The sequence below is a fragment of the Epinephelus moara genome, chromosome 22 (assembly GCF_006386435.1).
Source record: "Epinephelus moara isolate mb chromosome 22, YSFRI_EMoa_1.0, whole genome shotgun sequence".
Taxonomy (NCBI): Eukaryota; Metazoa; Chordata; class Actinopteri; order Perciformes; family Serranidae; genus Epinephelus; species Epinephelus moara.
In genome coordinates, this window is record NC_065527.1 from 41,579,586 (window position 1) to 41,590,203 (window position 10,618).

At 39.8% G+C, this 10,618-nt stretch overlaps 1 protein-coding gene across 1 annotated transcript; it reads left to right on the forward strand.

Moving 5' to 3' along the window:
* On the forward strand, positions 1 to 4,711 carry gdf6b (growth differentiation factor 6b). Its single transcript, XM_050035288.1, has 2 exons — positions 1 to 477; positions 708 to 4,711. Exons 1-2 carry the CDS (start codon positions 132 to 134, stop codon positions 1,598 to 1,600), a joined length of 1,239 nt encoding a protein of 412 aa, XP_049891245.1. The 5' UTR covers positions 1 to 131; the 3' UTR covers positions 1,601 to 4,711.
* Positions 4,712 to 10,618: the final 5,907 nt, after the last annotated feature.

A 10,618-nucleotide genomic window follows, 5' to 3' on the forward strand; every position in this document is an offset into this window, starting at 1 on the left:
TGTGCGCACTTTGCGGAGCAGCCACTTGCTGCAGAGTGGATGCAGAGTTCAGCTCCGGCTTTGCCCGTGGTCCCCCCCACCCCGGCAGCCACAGCTCAGGCTCCGGCTCTGATTCAGGGCGAGAGCAGAGGATGGATCTCTATCACTTCGCTTTTCTCTGCGGCGCTCTGGTGTTTGTTAGGGAAATCCCCGGTTTTCATACTCTTGCTATTTTTCCTCCAGCTGCGCCAAAGAGCAGCAAGGTGACGAGGATTTTTGATGGACAACACGCTTCTAAGTACTTCAAGGAGTTTTACGCGCCGCCATCCATCGATAGAAACAGTAAAACGACATCTAAAGACTCAGTTGAGCCTCATGACTACATGCTGTCTATTTACAAGACCTTCTCCACGGCGGAGAGACTGGGACTCAACGCCAGTTTCTTTCGCTCTTCAAAAGCTGCAAACACTATTGCAAGTTTTGTGGACAATGGGGAAGGTATGTGGAGCTTCAGTGTATTTATATGTGTGTGTGTGTGTGTGTGTGTGTGTGTGTGTATATGTGCATGCAGGTAGGATTGATTGAACACCCATGACTCATACTTTGTCTCCCAGATTAATTCAGTGCAGACAATAGTAGGATTTTTCCTGTCAGATTCCGCATCTCTGTGGTATGCACATCGTCCCGTGAGAATGTATCTGACCCTGCTGTTTTAATGCTTTCCACAGATGACCTCCCACTCTCCCCTCTGAGGAGACAGCAGTATCTGTTCGACGTCTCAACGCTCTCCAAAAAGGCGGAGGTGCTGGGAGCTGAGCTCAGAATATACACCAAAGTGTCTGGGAATTTCAGGATATCGGAAACAGAGCCTGTGGACATCCAGCTCCTCTCCTGCCACGACCAGCAGCTGCTCGACTCCAAAACACTGGACTTGCAGGATTCCCAGGGGCCGAAGTGGGAGGTGTTGGATGTGTGGGAAATATTCAAAGAGCAGCATCACCTGAGCCAGGGGAAGCACTTCTGCCTGGAGCTCAGGGGCATGCTGGACAACCCAGAGAGGGAGCTGGACCTGCACCTTCTGGGCTTGCACAGGCATGGCAGGCCTCAGCAGAAGAAAGCCATCTTAGTGGTGTTCACTAGGTCGAAGAAGAGGCAGACTCTCTTCAGTGAGAGGAGAGAGGGGAGAGAATTGCTGGGTCTACAGAGGAAGACCAAAGACAGGGGCCCTGTCACCACAGCCAGCAGGAGAAGAAGGACGGCTGCATCCAAAACACGCCATGGGAAGAGACACGGCAAGAAGTCCAAATCCAGGTGCAGCAAGAAGCCGCTGCACGTCAACTTCAGAGATCTTGGCTGGGACGACTGGATAATCGCCCCGCTGGATTATGAGGCGTACCACTGCGAGGGAGTGTGTGACTTCCCCCTGCGCTCCCACCTGGAGCCCACCAACCATGCCATCATCCAGACTCTGATGAATTCAATGAACCCCAGCAACATGCCGCCTAGCTGCTGCGCCCCATCCAAACTCAGCCCCATCAGCATCCTCTACATCGACTCAGGAAACAATGTGGTCTACAAACAGTACGAGGACATGGTGGTTGAGTCTTGTGGCTGTAGGTAGTAGATCTGGCTTCACTTTGACCATCTCCTTGTTCGTCAGGCTCTCTGGTTTGTGTTAATTGACCAGCATTACAGTGTGTGTGGTGGTGAGGCTGCAACTGAAACAAGGAAAGATGAAGACTTTCAAAAACTTAGTGATACATTTTCTAACCATGCACCCAACAAGGTCATGTTCAATACCTCAAACATTTGTGTTCTTGTTCTTCTCTGTATGTTACAGCATACTCATGAATATATGAGATTAATTTGTTGGAAACTCTTTATCTTCTGTTTCACCAAATCAACAAAAGGTTTAAAGGTATACTGTGCATGATTTAGTGCCATCTAGTGGTAAAGTTGCAGATTGCAACCAACTGAAACATCTCCTGTGTGCCAAACATGTAGGAGAACTACAGTGGCTGAAACAAAAATGCATATGGCCCTCTCTAGAGCCAGTGTTTGATTAGTCCATTCTGGGCAACTGTAGAAACATTCTAAGGCAATGAAAACACAATCATTTTTAGCTTCAGGTAATTATAAACGAAAGAAAACACATTTATTATATTCCATGTCAGCCAATATATCCCCCCAAAATCCTATACACTGGACCTTTAAATGAATATTTCAACATTTTGGCATATATGCTTATTCGCTGTCTTAACTGAGCATTAGATGAGAAGACTTGACACCACTCACCTGTATGTATGGTAAATATGAAGCTAGCTTAGCTTAGCATAAAAACTGTAAACAGGGGGAAACAGCTAGCCTGTCACCCAAGTTTAATACATTCAAGTATATCAATAAACCAGTTAGCTTGAGCTGTGCTGGTATCAAGGTTAATATAGTTAATATATATAGTTATAACTAAAACTCAACCAAAAAAGTAAAAGTGGGTGTGAAAAACCATTTTAGTTATTTGAAATTTAAAAAAAAACAACTAGAATTTAGAAAAATAGATACAAATGAAAAATAAAATAAAATATATACAGGAAATGTCTTTAGTTTTAGTCTTTGTCAATTTGTTCAAATGTGTCAACACAACAAGAACGAGGAGGCATTGGTGTGTATGTTTGAAACTGGGATGTCTACATAACTGTGAGTCAGTTGCCTTCACAAAGTGCTGTGTTTGTATTGTAACACCTATTCTGAACTTTTTCAGTCTTGCCCCTGACAAATATTCCCCATATTGTGATACAAAGACAAACTAAAGCTAATACTGAAACTAATAAAAACAAAACTAAAATGAAACTGAAACGAGCAAACTCTGGAAACTAATTGAAACTAAACTGAATTAAAAACAAAATTAAGATAAAAACTAATGAAAAATTGTTTCCTCCTGTTTTCAGTCATAATGCTAAGCTAAATTAGTGTGACTGAAGCCGTACAAACGTAAGAGTGGTATAAATCTTATTATTTAGCTCTTAGCAAGAGAGCAAATCATTTCCAAATATGCTGAAGTATTCCTTTAAAAGAGACATTAAATATCCTCCATTTGAGAAATTAGTCCTTTAGTTTTATAAAACTATTGCCAGTGTAAAAATAAAACAAATGCACCACTTTTTTTTCCCTTTGCCACCCATAAGTTGGCCCATGAGACCATGTTAGAGACTATGTTAAACTCTCATGGACTGCTTTTAGGGGTGGGTATCACCAGAGGCCCCACGATACGTCATAGTCACAATACTTAAGTCACAACACAATATTATTGCAATTTTAAACATAATTTTGAGATATGCTATATATTGCAACAACATATATTAGGATTTAACTGCAAATTATCACCCCGTCAACATCTATTTTATGTAATAAGATAAAGTTTTCAGTCTGTTCATCTCACTTTAATTATTTTTCTTGCAGCAAAATGTATCTAGTGGACTGGAAAAGCAATTGATTTTAGTAGGCTACCAAAAGTTTAATTTGTATTTGCAATATTATGAATTCTAAAAAAAAAAAAAATCAGTACTTGACATTTGTGTATTGATACGATATTGCCATGCATGCTGTATTGAAATTTTTCCCCCATGAACTTCTAATATATGTAATAATAGATTAGTCTCTGTGGAAAGCCCTGTGTAACTTTATGTCCAAATTCATTACAGGGGTTTAACGATAATAAAAAAAAAACTCCTTCTTTTTAAATGTAGAACACTTGATGACTGAACCAAACTGACAGATTACACTTTTGTGGCCTGTTTCTTCTTTTAATTTTCTTAGAAACTGAATGATAAACATCAGGTAAACATTTTTTTTCCCATAATGGACGTCTTGACTGACGTCTCTGCTAGGATTAAAAAGCAGATTTTCAGCACTTGACATGACCTATGACTCAGGGAACGTCCTCAAGTGCTGGAGTGACTGTGAAGTCATCTTTTTTTTCCAGATTGAACCACCGTCAGTACATTTCCAAAAAAGAAATACAGCACAGGGTTTCTCACCAGTTTACTGTTTCATTGAGGAGATGCATAATTTTGTCTGTGATGCACTGATGTTCAAAGGTACCATGTGTAAATATTTGGAAATAATAATTTATGTTCTATAATAAGTTATTTCTTTTTCTTTTTTTTTTATTGTCCGCTTTGTTCCAGACGGCATGAGTCACACATCTGGATGTTCAGGTTCAAATAAACACATGTTTTGGTAACAAAACGTGACAGCTATGTTCTGCACTCAGACTGTGAAATACTGTAGTATTACCGGTGGTTTTAATGTATACTACACACATAGGAATAATTATTCACCAAAAGAAAACAAAACTTTGTTTGGTGAACCCTTTTTTTTTGGTTCTACTGTTGTTTAAAGCATTAGTGACACATTTAGCCTCTTATATTTTGTTTTGAATTATTTACTGGAGTCTGAAAATAATATATTATACTGATTGTTACTGTAAGTAAGATAAATAGAAAATTCATTGTCATCTCTTTGCTTTCCTGCATCAAACCTTATTACAGCAGAAAATGAATTGATAATGTATTTTTACGCAGTAAAATAATCAGTAAAATTGTTTAACCAAATTAATCTATTCTTATATACTGTGTGAACTGTACAATGTGTAGAGTAACAGGCAAATTAAAATGTCTTGAACTTAACATCTCATTAAAGTGTGGAATTTACTGATACTATTACTGTTTTTGGTCATTTTACTGTCATTCTACTGACACTTTTGTGTCATAATGTGTGTACTCTTTACTCCATTTTCCTGGTATTAATTGCAGATAGTTATCTATTAATAAATTCAGATATTAACAGACTCTACAAGGTCAAATTAGTCAGTGCTTTTAATGGTACAGTCTGCCAAATATTTTAAGTGCTCAATCAGGTATGTTTTCATTGTCCTCCTGGAAATTTGTCTTGCAGCATAGTAGAAAAAGTAACATCATGCATCAGTCTCCTATCTATTCATTAAAGGGGACTTGTTACGCTCACTTTGGAATCCAACTTGTACTTAGGGTGCCTGCTAGAACAAGTTACATGCTTTAATGTTCCAGCAGGAATATGATCCAGAAGCAGGGAGAAATTACCATCTGCAACCAAGACTACAAATCTTTTTGATGTTACTGTAGCATGCAGCTTCATGTATAGCAGCCGAGTCACCAGGAGAAAATGTTGGCATGTTTCTGCAATCCATGGATACATTTCATGTGAATGTCCCAGTCTGAATGTATCTTATAAACATTTCTAAATCCTAGTTCAAGTATATGAGCTGACTTTCTCATCAGGAGGTGGAGGCTGTCGCTGTTTTACCACAGAGGATAGTGCAGCGAAAAACAGTTGTTTTTTTCCAACATGTTGCTGTGTTTCCTGCCTGGATGATGCCACAAATACCCATTGTTTTTTATGAAGACATCACTGCTTTTCCTGCCAGGATAGTGCCACAAAAGCGGTTGTTCTTAATCAAGACATCGCTGCGTTTTCTGCCAGGATGATGCCATGAAAAGTGGTTGTTTTTTACAGAGACATCGATGCACTTCCAGCCAGAATGGTGCCACAAAAAGGGGTTGTTTTTTACCAAGATGTCGCTGTGTCTCTTGCCCGGGATAGCAGCTCTAATGTTCACTAATAAACATCCTATGTTTACGTTGCACAGAAGGCATAAAAAATACACAATCACTTACTTTTGAAGACAGTCAGGCTAACTTTTTCCCCTGTTTTCAGTTTTCATGCTACTCTAAGCTAACCAGCTTCTAAGTTATCATACAAACATTAGAATGATATCAATCTCTTCATCTCACTCACAGCAAGAATAAGTGTATTTACTAAAATGTCAAACTGTGCTTTTAGGGATGGATGGAATCAGTTTTACAAGCCTTTTCCAGGCATCTAAAATGTGGACTTCTGTTGTTGACCTTCTGTAATTAAATGTGCACTTAAACCTGCTATTGATCAAGTGGTCAGGAGCTTATAGACCTATTAGTTTCCTCTCTGGTGTTAAAGGGATGAGCAGTGTGAGTGACAGTTTGCAGGGTGAAAACAGGGTCAGGAGACAAGTTGAGGGAGCGCCATCTTCCTTGGGTGGGCTGTGTTTCTGTGTGTGCTGGAGGTCTGTGGGGTTATATGTGACAAACAAATTGGTGTGCAGATGTATTGACTGACCCCCCCTCTTTAGTCTAGAGCCACATTGGGTCCCCTGCCTCACAGACAATGGCAGTGGAGGATCTCAACATCAGATTAAGCCTGCCTTTTCCTCACTGGGGTCAAAGGTCAAGTGGGGCATTGTCTCCAGGGGCTGTGGACATTAAACAACATACATGTCCTTAGAAAAGGGCGGCAATCAAGAGTGAAGGGAGGAGGGCGAGGGGAAGGAATGTGTATGATGCTCTCTGAGGGCCTCGCTGCCATTCCCCCCCAGACAACAAGGTAAGATATAAAAAAGGGGCAGCCAGTTTTAAAGCAGCTGCTCTGAACAGCCCGTGGAGGACAAAAGACTGGAATGTAGCATCTCTATAGTGGTGTACGGAGGCGTTTCTGCACTGTGTCTCACTGTGGCAGATTTGCAGTGGGATGGAGGAAAAATATTTGCAGGGGAAACAAAGCCGGGTGTAAATCGAGTGCAGGATTCAACTGTTGTTATCAGAGAGAAGAGGGGGGAGAGTAACTGGGAACTTGTGTTTTTTTTCTGTTTTTCTGTGATGTTAAATGCTTCACACATGTCCAGAGTGCAGTCAAGGGGAAAAGAACTTACGAAAGGATAAGCAGTGAGTGCAGGGACCGAGATCTGGAATGAGATAGTTTAAAACATGTGATGTGTGTCCAAGAAATCTCTGTCACAGCAAAAAGACAGAAAACTTTCCCCTGAAGTATTTACTCCATATAAATCCAACACGTGTCTCCCTTGTTTGCTTTTTGTCCACAGGCAAAAGTGATGTCCTGTCATCTTGACCTATGTGTGTGCTCTGGTAAAAGCAGAGTGGAAATCCTCTCTGTGGAGTCAGATGGCAGCCAGCTCAAAGCCCTCTGACTGACATACGAGGGAAGTGACTTGTTACTCCTGTTTGTTAAGTAAACTTTTGTGACTTCTCGTGTGTCGTCTTTGCTGCAGGGATTTTCTCTTTTCAAGTTTTGCCTTTCTCTGATTCCCAGTTTGATTTGATTTGATTATTTTAAGGATGTCTAGATGTCTCAGTTAAAACTGGACTAAATGTAATTAAGTAAGCTAAAGCTTTTTAAACATTTATTATATTCAATCAATGTTTCAATAGCATTAACATTACAATATCTCAATGTGGAGCAGGTCCTAATTAGAACAGTGCACTCATTAGAGTTCAGATCTCCCTCAGGTGTGTCTGGAGGCATGTGGTTGGGGAACAAGGAGTGCAGGGCAGGCTGTGTGTCCAGGACATGAATTTGATAAAGGCTTTTTGTATAGTATAGTCTCAGTTTTCTTTAAGATGCTTAGAATGCTTAGTAATGGTATTGTAACTGAGCATCCTGGGTTAACTGTATACATTTAATAAGGAAACAATAAACAAGATGACGAGTCCAAAGTTCTCAATTCCATTGTCCCTCCTGTCTCGCTTACACTCAAGATAAGTTTAGTTTATTTAAGAAGGGACTGTGCAAATTAATAAATACACATGGTATAAAAATGCCGGAATTAGCCTAAAGGCTGTTTTTCATCTGTAGTCCCTTAGCTAAGATATTACACAAGGCTACCTAAAATGCAACAAAGCACAAAAAACAAACAAACAAACACAAAAAACAGGGCATACTATTTAAAAGATTTCTTTGAACACATCAACAAGAAATGATTTTAACAAGATTTTGTAGTCACAAGAATGTAATGATCATCAAAAGTGTGATTCAGTGCTAATACTTGAGACAAAGTTGAAGCAATATAAAAGGACATACATTTTTTTTAAAGCACTAGAGGCAGTAGTGACATATTCCATATAGAACAGCATTGCAACACTATCAGGACATATTATTAGCAGCAGCAGAAAAGAGTTGGCAGTGAAGATATCAGTAACAGGGACTAATTGATCTGATATCATGCCTAACTTAAGTGGATCATAACATATCCGTTATGGAATAAATTTGTAGATGCGTTTTTAACAGCGACAAAGGCTAAAATGTGGCCTGCAACAGATTAGTCTATAAGCCCCCAGGAACAGAGCCGCTTTGAGGCCAATTTGACACAGGGGCCAAACTGTGAAGTTGCAACCTGTGGGTCCATCACGTGATGCCATGTGGCCTAAAAAGATTTTTGCCCATTGACTTACATTGTGAAAGAGATGACTGCAACTCAGTGGAAACATTTTTTGAGCGTCACAACCCTCATGAAATGACTCGTTTCATCATTGGAGTTTAATCCATTCAGTCCAATAATATTTTTAAAGTCTAGAAGATCTGTACAATTAAATTATTTAATCCCCATTCAAGTTAGCGGAGGGCTAAACCAAAAGTTAGCTGCTCACCCGGCGAAGTCTCTGGTGCACTTGCTCTGTGGGCCTAATGATGCATTGATCTGGATAATTGAACCCTTTTTTTAAGTGCCACTGAACAGTTTTCATGAACAGGCCCCCGTCTTCAACACTGTTTTTAGTATCACTGCAACCACGAAGAGGTCCTAGAGCATAGTCAAAAATGAACATAAGAAATATTGGGCTGACTGGTCCAGTAGTTTGTGAGATTAGATACACACATGCTCCACATGACCAAACATGATGAAGTGATGGTTTGTTCAAAATGTACTATGAAGATAATAAATCTATGGGCTGTAGTTACTGAGCTACTTTTTACTCTAGTACTTTATTTTATGGAGTTCATGCAGGCATGATTTAAATCAAGAGACATTCAGTGATCTTTCAGCCTGTGTGCTGACTGATGCAGACTCATAAGAGAAAAGGGATTACAGAGCTGAGTGAGACAGCAAAGTGACGGAGGAGGAGGTCAGACAGGTAAGTCCTCTGAGGGTCACTGCTGCCGATAAACAGCATCCTCTAGAGTGTCACTTGAAACAACAGAAGTCCTCTCAGGGTTTGGATTTGTGTCTTTGTTGCTGTGTTGGTATTATATAAACACATATCACAGGTAAGTGATTCACTGTATCGCTAACATTATGTACTAATACTTCATATATGCAATCTGTACTAATACTGAGAGGGCAAAGAATTAATGTGTCAGGAAATAAAAAATCTGTTTTGCAAGTGGACATCAAATTAAACTGATGCTGGAAATCCCCTGCCATTCTGTTAAACTGGAAAAAGACAAGTGTCATCCAACATTGTAATCTGTTTCAGCTGGGAGGACTTTCCCCATGTCTGCTTTTGCATTGCAGCATCTTTGGGACAAATCAACACCACATTAAAAAAGTGATTTTAGTCTGAATGCTGGTATGTGTAAACACATTTAACGAACTCACAACAAACTGAAAACACAGTTAGTTTGTAGTGTGCAGTTTGGGCTGGATTCTTTCAGCCCCCACTTCCCCCTCCATCAGCAGAATGACTGAAACCTGTGATGCTCCTCACCTTTATGAGTAGGTGGAGTCATTCAGTAGTCTATTCCCTTGTGTTTGGTTGATTGATCAGCTTATAGTTGTAGTTTATCTCTACACATCGTTTTCCCCCTCATGTGTATGTTGTACCCTAATGAACATTAGGAATTAATCTTCAGTTAAAAGCCATGTGGGATGTCCTACTGCTGGTTGTTTGTCCTTAAACCAGGATGAAAACTTACTGAGTATTATGAATAACGGAAGCCTGAATCTGACAAACAACATGATTTCACACTGGAGAGAGAAAACCTACCTGAACAGAAACCTAACGCTTTGAGTTCTGTGTTTTGGCTGGTTCTTCTGCAATTGATAAAATGTTTTCTACATTTTTGTGAGTAAAAGTTTCTGCTTTGTTAGTGATACTTCAGACTGTACAGTCATGTTATGTTGAAGCCAAGCAATATTTTACATGCATTTTATTTTTATTTTTTATGGCAGTATGTCGTGAGGTTATCCATGTGTTCATCCCATTCTTGTGAACCCTTTATCTCAATAAAGCCTTCAGGGAATTTTATCAAATTTGGCACAAACGTCCACTTGAACTCAACAATGAACTGATTAGATTTTGGTGGTCAAAGATCAAAGGTCATTGTGACCCACAAACATTTCTTTGGCCATAGCTCAAGAATTCACACACCAATTATTGCAAAATTTCACACAAACATCTAATAGATTAAAATGATGAGGGGATGACATTTTATATCCAAAAGGTCAATCAATCAATCAATCAATTTTATTTATAAAGCCCAATATCACAAATCACAATTTGTCTCACAGTATACATATGTGACAATAATCATATGTGTATAATAACAGTAGAAGTATGACTAATGATAACAGCAGGAGGCATCTGGCAGGACCAAGGCAGCAGCACAACCACACACGTCACACTATCCAGGCACCGCTGTGATATGAGTTAACCTGAGAGACAGCGGAGCACAAAGGCTCTGGAGAAGAAGCCGAGTTAGTGACATCCAGAATGGCCGAGTTAGCAAGATGCAGTAATAGGATACGAGAGAGAGAGAGAGAGAGAGAGAGAGAGAGAGA

Excerpts from the sequence above, each read along its gene's own strand:
- gdf6b (XM_050035288.1), top strand. The coding sequence starts at position 132 with ATGGATCTCTATCACTTCGCTTTTCTCTGCGGCGCTCTGGTGTTTGTT. Across the intron at positions 478-707 it reads TTTTGTGGACAATGGGGAAG|ATGACCTCCCACTCTCCCCT; the intron begins GTATGTGGAGCT and ends TGCTTTCCACAG.